The following is an 18448-nucleotide window of genomic DNA, read 5'->3' as shown; positions in this document are numbered from 1 at the left end:
GAGACCAAGTTGCCAGTCACAGTATCAACAATGGCGAGATATGTCACATGGGTTACGACAGAAAAGCTCGGGTGGTTGAGGAAAGGATGACACTGAGAAATCGACTGGTCGATTTAGTACTCCCATAGTGGTACACTGGGTGCACTTGTACTTGTGATTTCATGACAGCAGAACAAGTTGAACATGTCTGTTTTGTTTTATTTCCCAGAGTTTAGTGGAAGATTCATTTTCTTTAAATAGGGACGTAAAATCACGGAATTATAAGATGCAAGTGACAGACACAACATCATAACAAGGAGAGAGAGAGAGAGAGAGAGAGAGAGAGAGAGAGAGAGAGAGAGAGAGAGAGAGAGAGAGAGAGAGAGAGAGAGAGAGTCAGGCAAATACGACTACGAATTCAATCTATTAGTAAGATTTTATACAAGTTTATCAATGTTTCTGTCACGGTCTGTCTGTCTGCCTGCTTGTGTACCTGTCTCTTTCACACACACACACACACACACACACACACACACACACACACACACACACACACACACACACACACACACACACACACACAGATTATGATCGCATTCAAAAAGGTCCAATGATTTTTAATAACAAAAATGTCTTTACATACATCCATCCACACTCATCAGTGCATACACATTCACAGACATACATAGAATATATTCCTACAACATAATCATTTGCAATACACACGTCTATGGATGGAGAGATTAGGAGAGAGAATGACAGGGATATGCAAAGAGAGTGTAGGAAAGAGAAACAAGTCGCGTAAGGCGAAATTACTACATTTAGTCAAGCTGTCGAACTCACGGAATGAAACTGAACGCACTGTATTTTTTTACCAAGACAGTACAGCTTCGTCAATCCCCGCGTGAAGGAAATCGCTCACCTTCCACGTGCAAAACGTAGTGATATTGACACGCCAGATTAGCGCGGTAGCGTATTGTGCTAAGCAGGAAAGCGCGCTTTTCTGTATTCTTGTTAACTTTCTGAGCTTGTTTTGAATACAAACTATCATATCTATATGTTTTTGGAATCAGGAAATGATAAAGAATAAGATGAAATTATTTTTGGATCGATTTCTTAAATTGTAATCGTAAGACTAATTAATCTATTTTCGTTAATTGTGATCACATTTTAAGAGTAAACATGGCATATGTATATATTTTTAGACTAGATGATTACCCGCTTCGCCGGGTACCGGCTTCGCCGGGAAGAAGTAGAGCCGAATACCAGGCTGCGCCGGCGCACGAAGGAAAGGAGATAAACGCGCAAAACACTGGAGACCTTCTAAAAATAGTAACGTGCAGTGACCTTCTAAAAATAGTAACGTAGTAACGGGAATATGGATTGACGCCACACGGAGGAAGGGAGATAATCGCGGCTGAAAACACTGGAGAAGATAAGGAAGAGTTACTGGTAGTGGATCCCGACAAAAAAACAAAAAAAAACCAAAAAAAAATGGTTCAGCGCACACAGCGCTGCGCGCTGAGAGCACGTGTTGAAATATCTCATCGATGAGGTTGTGTCCGGGGTGTAGCTGAATACGGTGTCCAAATTTGAAAAAGATCCACCGAGAACTTTGGCCGTGCATCGCGAACAGACAGACAGACAGACAGACAGACACTAGTCGTATATATATATATATATAGATTCAAAATGTGATGAAGAATACGATGCAATCAATTTTAAATCTGTTTGTGAAAAATCGATTTTAATGACAACTTTAATGAGCAAACTCATTAATTAAATTTTAAGCCTCCAAGCTGAAATGCAATACCAAAGTCCGGGCTTGGTCGATGATTACTTGACCAAAATGTCAACCAATTAGGTTGAAAAATGAGAGCGTGACAGTGCCGCCTCAACTTTCACGAAAAGCCGGATATGACGTCATCAAAGACATTAATAAAAAAAAATGAAAAAAAGTCTGGAGATACCATACTCAGAATCTCTCATGTCAAGTTTCATGAAGATCGGTCCAGTAGTTTTCTCTGAATCGCTATACACACACACACACACACACACAGACACACACAGACACAGACACATACACACACACACACATACACCACGACCCTCGTCTCGATTCCCCCCTCTACGTTATAACATTTAGTCAAAACTTGACTAAATGTAAACAAGTCGCGAAAGGCGAAAATACAACATTTAGTCAAGCTGTCGAACTCACAGAATGAAACTGAACGCAATGCAATTTTTCAGCAAGACTGTCTACTCGTAGCATCGTCAGTCCACCGCTCGTGGCAAAGGCAGTGAAATTGACAAGAAGAGCGGGGTAGTAGTTGCGCTGAGAAGGATAGCACGCTTTTTTGTACCTCTCTTCGTTTTAACTTTCTGAGCGTGTTTTTAATCCAAACATATCATATCTATATATTTTTGGAATCAGGAACCGACAAGGAATAAGATGAAAGTGTTTTTAAATTGATTTCAAAAATTTAATTTTGATCATAGTTTTTATATTTTAAATTTTCAGAGCTTGTTTTTAATCCAAATATAACATATTTATATGTTTTTGGAATCAGAAAATGATGAAAAATAAGATAAACGTAAATTTGCATCGTTTTATAAATTTTTTTTTTTTTAACAATTTTCAGATTTTTAATGACCAAAGTCATAAATTAATTTTTAAGCCACCAAGCTGAAAAACAATACCGAAGTCCGGCCTACGTCGAAGATTGCTTGGCCAAAATTTCAATCAATTTGATTGAAAAATGAGGGTGTGACAGTGCCGCCTCAACTTTTACAAAAAGCCGGATATGACGTCATCAAAGGTATTTATCGAGAAAAAGAAAAAAAAGTCCGGGGATATCATTCCCAGGAACTCTCATGTAAAATTTCATAAAGATCGGTCCAGTAGTTTGGTCTGAATCGCTCTACACACACACGCACACACACACACACACATACACCACGACCCTCGTCTCGATTCCCCCTCTATGTTAAAACATTTAGTCAAAATTTGACTAAATGTAAAAATGGTGGTGGTGGAGGTGTTGATTGTTCTTCCTTTATAGTAACACAGCTCCATCGTGTTACATAGACGAACAATTATATTGCAATTTTCTGATTGTGATTCATAGTAAGAATAATGAGCTTATTTAATGCAGTCTGAATTAAAATGTTGAATACAAGTTCATCTTCGTGGGATTGACTGCGATACAGTGAATTTGAGTGAGCGGAAAAAGAGGGGCTGAAAGGACGCTTCAGAAAAAAAGAGGTGATACAAGAGTCTATACAAGTGTATTTTTTCAGTTTCTTTTTCTTGTGTATGTGTGTGTGTGTGTGTGTGTGTGTGTGTGTGTGTGTGTGTGTGAGGGGGGGGTGGTAACTACTCATAAAGGCGTCGTGTTTCTCCACTCTAAATCGCTCTTGTGCCTTTTTATTATTTTTTGTATTAATCATGTCACAATGTGTGAGAACTTGCCATTTAGCCGGGTGGTATGTAAATAATATAGTGCTAAATGCACAAATATGTCAAAAATGCTGTCCATATGTACAGTCTCTTTACAACAAGACATTATTAGTTCCTTCCACAAGATCAGCTGTGAACAGTGTGCAATCTTTCACACAACCATTGTAAAAAGTTACTCTAAACTTTTGTACAGAAAGATGGTCCCAGAAAAAAGTTTAATTCTGTTTTCCTCTTTACAGAAAAGACACAATCAATACAAAATGCTGAACTGTAAGTACCTCGGTCTGGCATCATAGTTTATTATCATTACTTCAGAAAAGACGATTACTTATTCGCTGACATTCATTTTTGTGAACATTTTTCAAAAGACTTCAGTGGACTGTCATTACTTAAAACTTCTTATACAGTTTTGTTTTATATAAGATTTTAGAAGACAGTTTCACGCATTAGATTGAAACAAAAAATACGTTTCTTTAAAATCCATATTCGATTTGTGTTGATACTGTTTTACTGTATGTCACACGAGACGCCCGATTGTGATACTGAACACGCAAAAATTAATTCTTTGAAAATTGCTCGCTCTTTACGTAGGGCACCTAGGATGTTCTCAAGCGGTGAGTGTTTAAACGAACGAGTGTTTGTACTGTGTGTAAAAGCCTGACAGTATCTGTGATGGGTTACGGTAGGCTTAGTGTGCCTTTAAGAGTTTTACATATTCAGAAGCTCCATCGTTAAGGTTACCGGCACGGTTGGCCCAGTGGTAAGGCGTCCGCCCAGTGAGCGGGAGGTCGTGGGTTCGAACCCCGGCCGGGTAATACCTAAGACATTAAAATTGGCAATCTAGTGGCTGCTCCGCCTGGCGTCTGGCATTATGGGGTTAGTGCTAGGACTGGTTGGTCCGGTGTCAGAATAATGTGACTGGGTGAGACATGAAGCCTGTGCTGCGACTTCTGTCTTGTGTGTGGCGCACGTTATATGTCAAAGCATCACCGCGCTGATATGGCCGCCCTTCGTGGTCGGCTGGGCGTTAAGCAAACAAACAAACAAACAAATCGTTAAGGTTTGAAAGGAGTCGTTACATGTAGCAAAGAAAGCGCATATATGTTCCTAGTTGTATAAACTCAGGAGCCTCACCATTTAGGGCCAGATTAGGCCTTTTGGTTTGGCGAAGTTCACATTCAGAAACTCCATCAATCAGGGCTCAAAGAGGCCTTTTTACATGGGAAGAGAACAGTTAAATGTTCAGAATTGTAGAAATTGAGAAGCTTCACTGTTAAAGGTTTAAAGATGTCCTTTCATATGGCAAAGATGGCAGTTATATGTTCAGGGTTTCTAGATATTGAGAAGCTCCACTGTTAAAGGTTTAAAGATGTCCTTTCATATGGCAAAAACAACAGTTATATGTTCAGGGTTTCTAGAAGTCGAGAAGCTTCACTGTTAAAGGTTTAAAGATGTCCTTTCATATGGCAAAGATGGCAGTTATATGTTCAGGGTTTCTAGAAATCGAGAAGCTCCACTGTTAAAGGTTTAAAGATGTCCTTTCATATGGCAAAGATGGCAGTTATATGTTCAGGGTTCCTAGAAATCGAGAAGCTTCACTGTTAAAGGTTTAAAGATGTCCTTTCATATGGCAAAGATGGCAGTTATATGTTCAGGGTTTCTAGAAATCGAGAAGCTTCACTGTTAAAGGTTTAAAGATGTCCTTTCATATGGCAAAAACAACAGTTATATGTTCAGGGTTTCTAGAAATCGAGAAGCTTCACTGTTAAAGGTTTAAAGATGTCCTTTCATATGGCAAAGATGGCAGTTATATGTTCAGGGTTTCTAGAAATCGAGAAGCTCCACTGTTAAAGGTTTAACGTTTTCCTTTCATATGGCAAAGATGGCAGTTATATGTTTAGGGTTCCTAGAAATCGAGAAGCTTCACTGTTAAAGGTTTAAAGATGTCCTTTCATATGGCAAAGATGGCAGTTATATATTCAGGGTTTCTAGAAATTGAGGCGCTCCACCATTAAGGGTTCAAAGAGACCTTACCACGTGGTAAAGAGAACAGTTATATGTTCAGAGTTTTAGAAATTAAGAAGCTCCACTATTAAGGGTTCAAAGAGGTCCTTCCAGGTCGCAAGGAGAGTGGTCATGTCGGCAGCCAATGTCTTAGACTGAGCCAGGCAGTCCTGCAGAAAGGCTTGGTACTGGGAGGAGAACATGTAGGAGAACTTGGAATCCAGGTAGTGCTTCAGCAGCAGTGTGTACCTGCCGACGAAAAAAAGTACAACATAAAAGTGAGCTGACGTGCATAACGATCTCCGACTTTGCAAACGACATTCCCTCTCCTCATTATTCTGTTCCGGTCCAAAGAACAAGACCAAGAAGATTCGATGCACACATTTCCGAACGAAAAAAAATTGAACTGAAAAGTTAACGACACAAAACAAATGCACAGTCGGTCAAAGGAAAAGTAGCGATCACAAAACAAGAGCAACAGCACTGTACTGGAGGCAACAACAACAACAACAACAACAACAACAACAACAACAACAACAACAACAACAAAAAACACAACAATACCACCACACCACCTCCACACCACCACCACCACCACCACCAACAACGTTCTTACTTGTCACGGAAGAAGTTAACGCTCTGTCTGTCAGAGACGTTGGGCGTCAGAGGGTCGAAGAAAATGCTGCAGACGAGGAGCATGTACAAGGAGTGGTCTTCCTTGAGAGCGCTCTTCAGTCTGCCACACAGGTCTCCCATGCGCTTCACCACTGACTCGTTCTGTAAGACGCGGGCAAACGCCTCCACGGAAACGAAGCCGATGTATTCGAACCAAGCCTGCCTGTCCACGGAATACAGGAAGGCGGACAGCACCACCAGACTCTGCATGGCGTTGGCCTTCAGCGTCGCTTGCTGGTCGTACACCTGAGGTCAAACAATGTTGGTTTTAACCATAGACCAAATAGCCTGGACCGCCAACTCGTCACGTGACCCTTCGAGGTTACGACTCTCGACTTTCAGGGGCGCGTCGCGTCCGGTTTGAAAGGCCAGCGATTCGAAGACAGTGAAAAGAAAGCACGCTCCAGTTATTTGTGACAATGGGAGGTGACAATGAACTGGATTTTCCAAAACTCCAAACTAAACTTTACAAAACTCATTGAAAAACATGTTCCATAATTATGCACTTTTGCTGAGTTTATTTTAGCATTTTCAGAACTTACCTCGGCAACTTCGTCCATGTTTACAATCGACACCGGATATCACGTCCCCCTGATTTCTGAAAGGCTTGTAAGCGTAGGTTCCTAAATGCGAGAGGCCGCTACCTCGTAAAAGAGAGAAAGAGCGGAGAGAGAGCTAGTTGGCGGTCCAGGATAAATGGTCTATGTTTTAACAAAACTTCATTAAGTTTAACACTTTCTACCCCACCTATGTTGACCAAGTTTTGTTTTAGCCGAGACCAGCTGTGCTGCAGCAGGTCACTCAGAATTGTAGTAACTGTGTAGTAACTGTGTATCAACACGCTGGAATGCAGGCGTTAGATCGACGTTACGGGAAGCGACTGAAGCTAACAGTCTGAGCGGATATATCCGTACCTGGTCAGATAGAGCCATATGAGTGGGTACGGATACCGTACCTGGGAGACAATGAGTTACGTATCGTGGCCTACCATTTATGACATAGGGGATCCGAACTCAAGCATAAGGCGAAATAATGTGATTGGAATGCGAATCAAATTTAGATCGGCTTCAATGGAGGGAAAGGCCCGAAAGTTCATAGCGTGAAAAAGCTGGGTGGTGGCTGTGGGAGGGGCAGGGTACGTGGGTGGGTTTGGTTTTGGGTGGAAGGGGGAGGGGAAGGGGAGTGTGTTTATCTACTCTACGCGTATTGGTATAAGCATAGTTTTCCCGGCGGTTTCAACCATGCGTAAATGTTGGCTCATTTTCTTTATTTCTGCAGTTGTATTCAGTTCAGATACGTGCACGAACTTTTTATATCAATGGTAGTGATTTAGTAAATTTCGGATAAAGGAAAGACGAAAAGGTCAAAGAAAAGCAAAAGTTCGTGCCAGACTATATCAATAACTGACTGCAACAATTCCGGTACAGGGCCGGACTAGGCTAAGAGGAGGGGGGGGGGGGGGTTGCCAGTGGTGGTCCAGGGGGATGTTCCCTCTGGCGGGGTCAAGGGGCAGAGCCCCTTGTGGGGGTCAGGGGGCTTTGCCCCCTGAAGCTGATGGGTAGGTCATATTCTGAGATAGGAAAATGGTCGCTCCTTGCATGAAACGGCATAAAATAAACAATAATAATAAATAAAATAAAAATAAGTGAGGTACATGTTTAGGCTAGGGGGGGGGGGTTGCGCAACCCCCATAACCCCCCCCGGTAGTCCGGCCCTGCGGTATATGTTTTCACCACAGCCGCATCAGACCATGCAAAAGATCTGTCCTACATGTACAGTGTTTTAATATTTTCAATGTTTCTACATGTTACGTGTGTATGATATTTTAAGTTGTGAAATGTACAACCCATGAATATTTCACTCGAGATAACAAGGTGTCTATCTATGGCTTTATCTGGTTAAATGAGCTGCACTCACATCAAGTGACCGGAAGTCCGGAGTTCTCTTGAGGAAGGCGATGAGCTTGGGCGCAAAGGCACCCATGACGGACATGGTTTCCTTCAGACTCAGAGTGTCCAGTTGTACGACGAGGGCGTCCTCCACTGATGTCCTGGACGGCACGAATTCCTCCTGGAATACACATTGAAAAAAAACAAAAAAAAACTACTATGTGGTATTTCATTCACAGGAATTTCGTTTGCGTCAGTAGTCGTCAAAACGCAGAAAAACATTGCGGTCATTTTGGTAGATCTGCCGATCGTTTTCCAACTTGTGAGGTCTTTTTGGCTAATTTGCAACAACAAAAAAAGGTTACTTCAAGCAACAATTATGGATAGGCAAGGGTTGTTGGATTGTTATTTATATATAGCTGGGACAGGGAAACATCCTTTTTTCTTAAAGCTAATATCATAACATGAAATGACATTGCGTAAGATTTCGTGAATATTTGTTTTTGTGTTTTATTAACTGTTCCATCCGTCTTATTGCTTGAGTCTTAATTTTGGAACGTTAGCATAGTTCAGCTGTTTTGGAACGTTAGCATAGTTCAGCTGTTTTGGAACGTTAGCATAGTTCAGCTGTTTTGGAACGTTGGCATAGTTCAGCTGTTTTGGAACGTTAGCATAGTTCAGCTGTTTTGGAACGTTAGCATAGTTTGAGCTGTTTTGGAACGTTAGCATAGTTCAGCTGTTTTGGAACGTTAGCATAGTTCAGCTGTTTTGGAACGTTAGCATAGTTCAGCTGTTTTGGATTTCCTAATGCAAGTATCGGTCCAAGAAATACAGCTGTTAGGTGAATCTTTGTGATTGAAAAGAGAAAAGAGAAACAAAGAAAAGAGAAACAAAGAAAGAGAGAAAAAGATGATATTCAAGAACGAGGGGACAAGTTCACAACACAGGGGTGGATCCAGGTTTTTTTCCCGGGGTTTCCGGACCCCCACCCCAAGCCTAAAAAAAAAGGGGAAAAAAGGTTTAAACAAAATAAAGAAATAAATTTGAAAATAAAGAAAAAATGATCGCTTAGATTGCACCAGATTGCTCCATTTTCCTTGTTTTTATCAAACATGTTCTGGGGGGGCATGCCCCCGGACTCCCCTAGGAGCCGGCCTTTGTCTTCTAAATGACTGTTTTGGAAGGAAGTTGGGTACTTTGTTGGCTGAGGTTGCACCAGATTGCTCCATTTTCCTTGTTTTTATTAACTTTTTCCGGGGGGAGGGGGGCATGCCCCCGGACCTCCGTGGGGTTTCCAAATTTCTTTTAAGGACAGATCGACGACGCGAAGCGATCTGTCCTTAAAATAAATTTGGAAACCCCCCCTTAAAAATGATGTGATCCGCCCCTGCAACATACCTGAAATGCTACGGTGAGTTGCGTTATCACGGCTTCCTCCTCTGAGGTCAGCTTCCAGTATAGCTGGGGGTCAGACGGCAGCATGGCAGGAGTCACCGGTACAAACGGACAACCTCCTCGTTCCTCGTTGCCCTTGTCACAACCACGCATTTGGCCGGACACTGGAATATCCGTGCTGGACAACCCTTTTGGTCTGTTTTCCTGATGGTCAGTGGACACTGCACTTTTACTGGAAATAGCTGTAGACACCGTGTGTGCGCCTGTGCCAGTAATGTAACTGTCCGCAGATCCCGATACTAGTGTTTTGCTGCCGGCAACAGAAGGACCAGGGTCAGGCGCCGCACTAATGCTTGACTCATCATGACTGCTCACAGTTGCCGAAACTGCGTGTGCGCTAGAAGCTGGGCAAGTAGGTGCAAACAATACTGCTCTCTGTTGATGGACGAACGAAGCGTCGAAAGATGTTCCAGGATTTATCAATTCATAGTCTGTAGAAAGAACATCTGTAGTGACCCCCATTGATAGTGTGAAGGGAACATGACCTCCGTCGACGACAGCGCTTGACACAGTCTCATTTTCGGAACCAGGCATACGTTGGGTCCACAGCAGATCGCTTTGACCAGAATCAGGACAACCATCGAGAAATGATTCCCACTGCTCCGCATAGCCCTCGTCGGGTGAAACAAGAGGTCCTTGTTCTTGTAAGAAGGCATTGAAGGCATCAGAGTCATCATACTGCAAGCACTGAGGGATAACGTCAGCATTCTCGCCGTTCAGATGCTCGTCCGCATTTTGAGTGTCTCCAAGCTGAAAACTCTGACCAAAACTGCCAGCATTTTGACTGTCGGTATTGTGTGTGTTGCCTTGTTCCAAGTGCTGGATGTCTAATGGTTCAATCCTTGAGAGATCCGACAGCAGGGACTCCACAGCCAGAGCTGTGTCCGGTTCAAGAAGCGTGTCCGGTTGAAGGAATGTGTCCGATTGCAGAAGTAGGTCGATGGCTTCAGAGTCCGGCGAAGGTAATGGGCGCGGTGTCTTGTCTCTACTTGGGCAACCGTCATCTTTCTTTCCGACCATCTGTTCTTGTCGTTTCTGGCGGTTGCTTCGGATCTTATCCATCCGAGCTTGGCGCTCTGCTTCATCTGTGTGACATACGAAGATTATGAGAAAAGTTGTATGACCTGCAAGTGAACGGGTTGACATACATGTTTTACTGCATGCCATGCAATCCGTATAACTGAAGAGGAAATTCACAAAACCTTGTCAATTTGACTCACCCGGGCCATTTTGTTAAAATAGAGAAATTCTGCAACCACGTTGGCATCTGATACGGACACCAATCAATCAGTACAACAGACGGACGTTTTCAAGGTTTGTTTGTTTGTTTGCTTAACGCCCAGTCCACCACGAAGGGTGATATCAGGGCGGTGCTGCTTTGACATTTAATGTGCGCCACACACAAGACAGAAGTCGCAGCACAGGCTTCATGTCTTACCCAGTCACATTATTCTGACACCGGACCAACCAGTCCTAGCACTAACCCCATAATGCCAGACGCCAGGCGGAGCAGCCACTACTGAGATTGCCAATTTTGAAGTCTTAGGTATGACCCGGCCGGGGTTCGAACCCACGACCTCCCGCTCACTGGGCGGACGCCTTACCACTAGGCCACCGTGTTGCGGTCGTTTTCAAGGTATCTTTCCAATAAACTCGCGAACTGAAAAACAAAAACAACGAACACGAGACGAAGAGACAGACCGACAAACAGCTAGCTGACGACACGTCGACAGACAGACAGACAGACAGACAGACAAAAAGACAGATAGACAGGCAGGCAGGCAATCAGACAGACAGACAAAAAGACAGACAGACAGGCAGGCAGTCAGACAGACAGACAGAAAGACAGATAGACAGGCAGGCAGTCAGTCAGACAGACAGACAAAAAGACAGATAGACAGGCAGGCAGGCAAGACAGGCAGGCAGGCAGTCAGAAAGCCAGCCAGCCACGCAGCCAGCCAACCAGACACAACTGCAGATTCACAAAACGTTATCTTTCAAAAGTACAAGAGTTTACCGAGAATCATGTCCGCTTTCATCCCAGTGTCAAAACACTTCCTCAGTCGACATGTGGAGCAAAATCGTCGTGTGTTCACAGTCATCTCACAGATGCCTTCAAACTGACAGGTTTTCTGAAAGATCAAAACATTTGCGGGCTTCTTTATTTCTTAAACAGGAACCGTCTATTCGTTCTATCAATCCCCTTAAATCAGTTACTTCAACAAAATTAGCTTTTGAAACAAAAATGCTTTTGCAAACACGAGAAATGATTATCAAAAAGATCCTTAACACCCAAACCCCTGCCGAACTGACATTAAAGACACACAAACAAACAAAACTGAGCTTGTTTCCCCTTGGGAAAAAGAAAATGCATTATTACATTCTGAGATTCTTCTTCTTCTTCTTTTCGATCGCCGATCACACTTGGAGTCCAGATCTTGAGATATAATTAGTGGTCCTCTGCAGCGCAGCCACTGGTCCGTACAGCTTGTTGTGCAGGGACTCCGGCAATGGCCAGATTTCCTCTCTCAGCACCTGGTGGTTCCTGCAGTCTCGTAGGATGTGGGCCGTGTCCTGCTCTGCTTCTCCACAAGAACACATGGGGGAGGGCACAACATGCAGCGTCTTGTGGAGATGCTGGTTAAGTCTGTTGTGTCCCGTTCTCAGGCGGAAGATGACCACCTGCTGTGGTCTGGATAGCAGCAGCCACCAGTTACACACTGGGAACTTTGGTCCTTAGTTAAGATTGATTCAATTTGCAACAACAAAAAGTTAATAACCGTACTGACACTGTAATGAAAAGTGGCTAGCAAGACTCACCTGAGTTTTGTGAGCATTTCGCCGAAAGAACGTCTTGCAAGACTCGCAGCTGAAGACATCGAAATTGCGAGCTCTGGCCTTGTCCCCACAAACCTTGCACACCCTCTCCCCATCCACAGTACGATGTATTCTCTGGGATGTCGTAGGGCTGGTGGTGGAGGTGGTGGTGGTGCTTACTGGTTGTTGTGGCACCGACTCTTCAGGGTTGGGACTTTGTCTAGCTAATACTGCTACGATTTCGCTCGAGTCGTGTTGTCGTTTGTTGTTCTCGTGGTTGGTGGTTATTGTTGTTGGTTCGTCTGTCTGGTGGTCAGGTGGTGACTGCTCTCTGCTATGTATCTCACCCATTGTCCAAGAAAGATCCGCTTTGTACTGTGTGACTCGAACTGCAACCAAAACGCGGAAGGATTGCGTTAACCGGTTATTTCCGGTGGGTATGTTTTATTAACAAAATATATTCGAATTGAAATTGGCAACCGATACTACATACCGGTTGATATTCCGTTTTACCGGTTTCTCCTTAACAATTATAATGAAATCACAGGCTGTGTGTATTTGGTTTTAGTGATTGGCGTTACAAAATGATCGTTTTTTGTTGTTGTTGTTTGTTTGGTGAGAACCAGCATTCGTACTTGTAAAGAAATACAAGTTTTGATAATGGCACGGAAGATAACTGTGTGTCGCGTTCACGGTTACCACTGACTCTCACATTTTTTTCTCTGAATTCACGAGAACACTCTTTCTGGTAGACTATACACATGCGAAAGAATAATCTTGTCCTTTCCATCTTCAATTCTTCCTATTTTTAGCACACTGAAGCAGTGTCGATTGAAGTGTTAACAGGGTTCTATCAAGCGCCTGTGATAGTTGTCTCAGAAGAAAATAGGATGACTCAAATTGCACTCAGTCATATCTTTCATTTCAACACAAACATGCCCTCTATCACGCAAACACACACGCACCCCCCCTACCCCCATCTCCCCCGTTCACCCGTCCACTGCACACTTCTAATGGTGGGCTTGATCTTTACAACAATTTGATCAGAAAGAAGGTCAGACAACGATAACGAATTACTCAATACTGGTGCGAGATTTCACCAGAAAGCGGATGTTGATCGAAGTTTGTCGAGGGGTCTGTCTCACAGTAGCATGACACAGACCCGCTGCGCAGGGCGAGTTGTCCTTCTAGCTCGAGAGACCACAAAGAACACTAGTTCCCCTGGTCTGTTCAAATTTACATATATATATATTTATCACCTTATGGTGTCCCAAATTTTAGTTTTGCGCCAGTTCAGTTGTCAGTTGAGCTTGTAGCGTTGTGTGTGTGTGTGTGTGTGTGTGTGTGTATGGGTGTGTATGTGTGTGTTTTTGTGCGTGCGTGTGTGTTTGTGTGTGTGTGTGTGTGTGTGTGTATGTGTGTGTGTGTGTGCGAGCGTGTGAGAGCGCATGCGTGTGTTTGTGTATGTGTGTGTGTATGTGTGTGTGTGTTTTTGTGTGTGTGTGTGTGTGTGTGTGTGTGTGTGTGTGTGTGTGTAAGGGCAAGGGATGGATGTAAAACACATGCCTGTACATCATGTATACTTGTTGATCGATTTCCCTCGTTACTAAAGAGTTGGCAGCTTTGCTTTGTGTGTGCACAGGCATTGACTCGGGTCCCAAAAGTCTGTACCGACCGGTGTGGCGTTTTCATCTTTCGCCGTGTTGATATTTCGATTCTCGGCCTCTTTGATCTAGTATAAACTCTACACTGAACAAAAAACCACCCTTCGATAGTACTGATGAGCGACCTTGTGTACCTTACATTCATGGGGCCAAATTTGTCCAACCAATTTTGTTTATTTAACTTAGAAATTTGATTCATCCTAAAATGTTTCCCTTCTTATTCAAGGGACGTAACCACTCGGTACACGTTTTCGAAGAATTCGATTTTGGGAGTGAAATCTATTAAATTTCACCACCAATTTTCTTCACATGCAAGAAACTGACATGCTTTTCGTCCATAAATAATTTCACTTCTTAATTTTACCAGGAAACAACATTTCAGTCTTGAGTATATATATCGAGGGGGAAATATGTACACAGGCGAAAGATGAAATCGTGACACCGGCAATATTGTATAGCTTCCAGCCATGATTAACACGTTTGGGGTCGGGACTGTGTAGGACTGTCTTCGTCATTTTACCATCTTTTTTGTTGTGCGAGTCTGTGCTTACAAAACATGCGAGAGGGAATATGTTGAGATAACTGAGTAAAGCCTCTCGCGTGCATTGTGAATTAAGCCACTGGTCACGAGAGCGAGTGGCAACTTCGGCGGAAAATAGTTTCAACAACGTTTCTGACGCCTGTGGTGCGTGATTAAGTTTTTGTGTGTGTCTGTGTGTATTCACTTGTTTGATATAGGCCTACTGCGCTAGTGCGTTACTGACCTACTAACCGGCACAAATCCGCGGATGTCGACTCGACCCGGTGGACAGCTCCGAATGAGAGAGAGAGAGAGGAGAGAGAGAGAGAGAGAGAGAGAGAGAGAGAGATTTGGCACTCACCTTTAACATTTAAGAAGTCGGAAACTGACTTTTCATTGAAGTAGTTCTATATTAATCCTTTATGCGTGTCCCATTGCAGCATAGACACTCTTCATGTGCGGCAAAGCAGAAGTGGGTTATCACGAGAACACAGTTCAAAATATGGGTTTGTCTGTGTGTCGCTTCAACACCGTGCATAGGTTTGTTGCGCTCAAGTTATAGCATGGAGGGAGCGGTTCTTGTGCTGGTGTCTGAGTGGATCGGGGAGCAGTTCCCGACTTACAGTTTTTTGCTGAGTCATTGATCACGTTTAGCCGTTTCTCAGTGGTGACAGCGATTTTCAGTGAAAGACACACACACGCTCGCACATGTACAGACATGGAGAGAGAGAGAGAGAGAGAGAGAGAGAGAGAGAGAGAGAGAGAGAGAGAGAGAGAGAGAGAGAGAGAGAGAGAGAGAGAGAGAGAGAGAGAGAGAGAGAGTCTCGCCCACCGTGCACACACATACACACACACACACATAGTTGACACGTTCTGTGAATAAGAAACAATTTATTTCGAGTTTATATCGGCAAAAAACAGCGTGACATCATAACAGAACACACTTCGATCATTAAAGGCACAGTAAGCCTCCCGTAAACCATCACAGAGCTCCCCGAGCGTCTAAATACAGTACAAGCATACTTCCATTTGAACGCTCACCGAACGGGAACATCCTGGCTGCTTTCTGTCGAGCGTGAGACATTTTCAAAGAATTTATTTTTGTAGACTTGTTCCGTTAACAACAACGGCGCCTCGTTTTTGCGCTAGACCTAACTTTTAAAATCTAAATAATAAATTGACAGCTTGTTACACAAACATTCTTTAATCATAAAAGAATTCGTTTTTCATCAAGACAAGATCAGAACAATTTGAAGTTGTGAAAGTTTAAAAAAAGAAAAGCCCGGAAGCAGGGTCACGCAAGGGTCGTAGCAGACGACGGCCGGTTTATCAGTGCAAATCGCCGTTCCTCTCAACAGTCAAAAGCCATCGCTAGAGTTCTTGTGAACCACAGCCGTTGTTTCGTGCATAAAAAAAACGTGCTATTGTAGATAAGCTCACGTCGAGTCGCATTCAAATGACTAACAATGACGACTGCATTGTGAAAAGGGAAAACTGGATCACACGGGTTCACGATGGCTCAGGGGTAAGATAAACCACGCAAAAATAAATTCTTTGAAAATTGTTCGCTCTTTACTGAGGGCACCTAGGATGTTCTCAATTGGTGAGTGTTTAAATGAAATGGTGTTTGTACTGTGTGTAAAAGCCTGACCGTATCTGTGATGGTTTACGGGAGGCTTACTCTGCCTTTAAGAGAACACACACTGGTAACAAACCTAAAAAATCACTTGGCACTATTTGATCAAAGTGGCGTTGACATGGTAGCTTCTGAACGATCAAACAAGTCGCGTAAGGCGAAATTACTACATTTAGTCAAGCTGTGGAACTCACAGAATGAAACTGAACGTAGTCCGCCGCTAGTGCAAAAGGCAGTGAAAGTGACGAGCCTGTTTGGCGCGGCAGCGGTTGCGCTGTGCTTCATAGCACGCTTTACTGTACCTCTCTTCGTTTTAACTTTCTGAGCGTGTTTTTAATCCAAACATATCATATCTATATGTTTTTGGAATCAGGAACCGACAAGGAATAAGATGAAATAGTTTTTAAATCGATTTCGGAAATTTAATTTTGATCATAATTTTTATATTTTTAATTTTCAGAGATTGTTTTTAATCCAAATATAACATATGTATATGTTTTTGGAATCAGAAAATGACGAAGAATAAGATAACATTGTTTTTGGATCGTTTAATAAAAAAATAATTTTAATTACAAGTTTCCGATTTTTAATGACCAAACTCACTCATTAGTTTTTAAGCCACCAAGCTGAAATGCACTACCAAACCCCGGCCTTCGTCGAAGATTGCTTTGCCAAAATTTCAATCAATTTAATTGAAAAATGAGGGTGTGACAGTGCCGCCTCAACTTTTACAAAAAGCCGGATATGACGTCATCAAAGGTATTTATCGAAAAAAAGAAAAAAACGTCCGGGGATATCATACCCAGGAACTCTCATGTCAAATTTCATAAAGATCGGCCCAGTAGTTTAGTCTGAATCGCTCTACACACACACACACACACACACACACACACACACACATACACCACGACCCTCGTCTCGATTCCCCCCTCTTTGTTAAAACATTTAGTCAAAACTTGACTAAATGTAAAACAGACATGAGAATCGGCCTACCTCACGTGATCCAACGAGACTCAAATACCGGATCATCTATATATATATACGACTAGTGTCTGTGTGTCTGTCTGTGTGTCTGTGCGCGATGCGCGGCCAAGGTTCTCGATGGATCTGTTTCAAATTTGGTGATCATATTCAGGTACACCCTGGACACAACCTGGTCGATGAGATATTTCAACACGTGCTCTCAGCGCGCAGCGCTGTGCGCGCTGAACCGATTTTGGTTTTTTTTTGGTCTGGATCCACTACCAGTAACTCTTCCTTATCTTCTCCAGTGTTTTCAGCCGCGATTATCTCCCTTCCTCCGTGTGGCGTCAATCCATATTCCCGTTACTACGTTACTATTTTTAGAAGGTCACTGCACGTTACTATTTTTAGAAGGTCTCCAGTGTTTTGCGCGTTTATCTCCTTTCCTTCGTGCGCCGGCGAAGCCGGCGTACACCCGGCAAAGCCGGGTCCCAGGCGCAGCCTGGTATTCGGCTCTACTTCTTCCCGGCGAAGCCGGTACCCGGCGAAGCGGGTAATCATCTAGTATGTCATATATAGCAGGACACATCATGGCAGAGAGAGAGAGAGAGAGAGAGAGAGAGAGAGAGAGAGAGAGAGAGAGAGAGAGAGAGAGAGAGAGAGAGAGAGAGAGAGAGAGAGAGAGAGAGAGAGAGAGAGAGAGAGAGAGAGAGAGATTCAAAAGCTTTTGTCATGACAAGCTGTACACGATCGGTTCAAATTCATCACGTACAGAAAGACGCACAGGTGATGACTGCTCGTACAACACAAGACAGTCACAACGTCATGTTTCATACAACACAAGACAGTCACAACGTCATGTTTCATACAACACAAGACAGTCACAACGTCATGTTTCATACAACACAAGACAGTCACAACGTCATGTTTCATACAACACAAGACAGTCACAACGTCATGTTTCATACAACACAAGACAGTCACAACGTCATGTTTCATACAACACAAGACAGTCACAACGTCATGTTTCATACAACACAAGACAGTCACAACGTCATGTTTCATACAACACAAGACAGTCACAACGTCATGTTTCATACAACACAAGACAGTCACAACGTCATGTTTCATACAACACAAGACAGTCACAACGTCATGTTTCATACAACACAAGACAGTCACAACGTCATGTTTCATACAACACAAGACAGTCACAACGTCATGTTTCATACAACACAAGACAGTCACAACGTCATGTTTCATACAACACAAGACAGTCACAACGTCATGTTTCATACAACACAAGACAGTCACAACGTCATGTTTCATACAACACAAGACAGTCACAACGTCATGTTTCATACAACACAAGACAGTCACAACGTC

General features: G+C 43.1%; 1 protein-coding gene across 1 annotated transcript; it reads right to left on the bottom strand.

The window, feature by feature from the left end:
• Window positions 1-579: 579 nt before the first annotated feature.
• Window positions 580-15015, bottom strand: LOC138982859 (nuclear hormone receptor HR96-like). Its single transcript, XM_070356232.1, has 7 exons — window positions 14825-15015; window positions 12283-12668; window positions 11480-11594; window positions 9406-10547; window positions 8036-8188; window positions 6060-6364; window positions 580-5692 (listed from the first exon to the last, which is right to left on the bottom strand). The coding sequence occupies exons 2-7, from the start codon at window positions 12628-12630 to the stop codon at window positions 5509-5511; spliced, it is 2247 nt and encodes a 748-aa protein (XP_070212333.1). The 5' UTR covers window positions 12631-12668; window positions 14825-15015; the 3' UTR covers window positions 580-5508.
• Window positions 15016-18448: the final 3433 nt, after the last annotated feature.

Source organism: Littorina saxatilis, linkage group LG12, assembly GCF_037325665.1.
Source record: "Littorina saxatilis isolate snail1 linkage group LG12, US_GU_Lsax_2.0, whole genome shotgun sequence".
In the NCBI taxonomy this organism is placed as follows: Eukaryota; Metazoa; Mollusca; class Gastropoda; order Littorinimorpha; family Littorinidae; genus Littorina; species Littorina saxatilis.
Note: the sequence above shows the minus strand (reverse complement) of the source record. Positions and strands in the feature narration are given on the sequence as shown.

What these genes read in the sequence shown, in the direction of transcription:
- LOC138982859 (XM_070356232.1), bottom strand. Translation starts at nt 12,630, where the DNA reads ATGGGTGAGATACATAGCAGAGAGCAGTCACCACCTGACCACCAGACA. An exon ending in GAAATGCTCACAAAACTCAG is followed by an intron (nt 11,595 to 12,282) that starts GTGAGTCTTGCT and finishes TTGATCTTTCAG; the next exon opens with AAAACCTGTCAGTTTGAAGG. An exon ending in AACTCACCGTAGCATTTCAG is followed by an intron (nt 8,189 to 9,405) that starts GTATGTTGCAGG and finishes TGTGTATTCCAG; the next exon opens with GAGGAATTCGTGCCGTCCAG.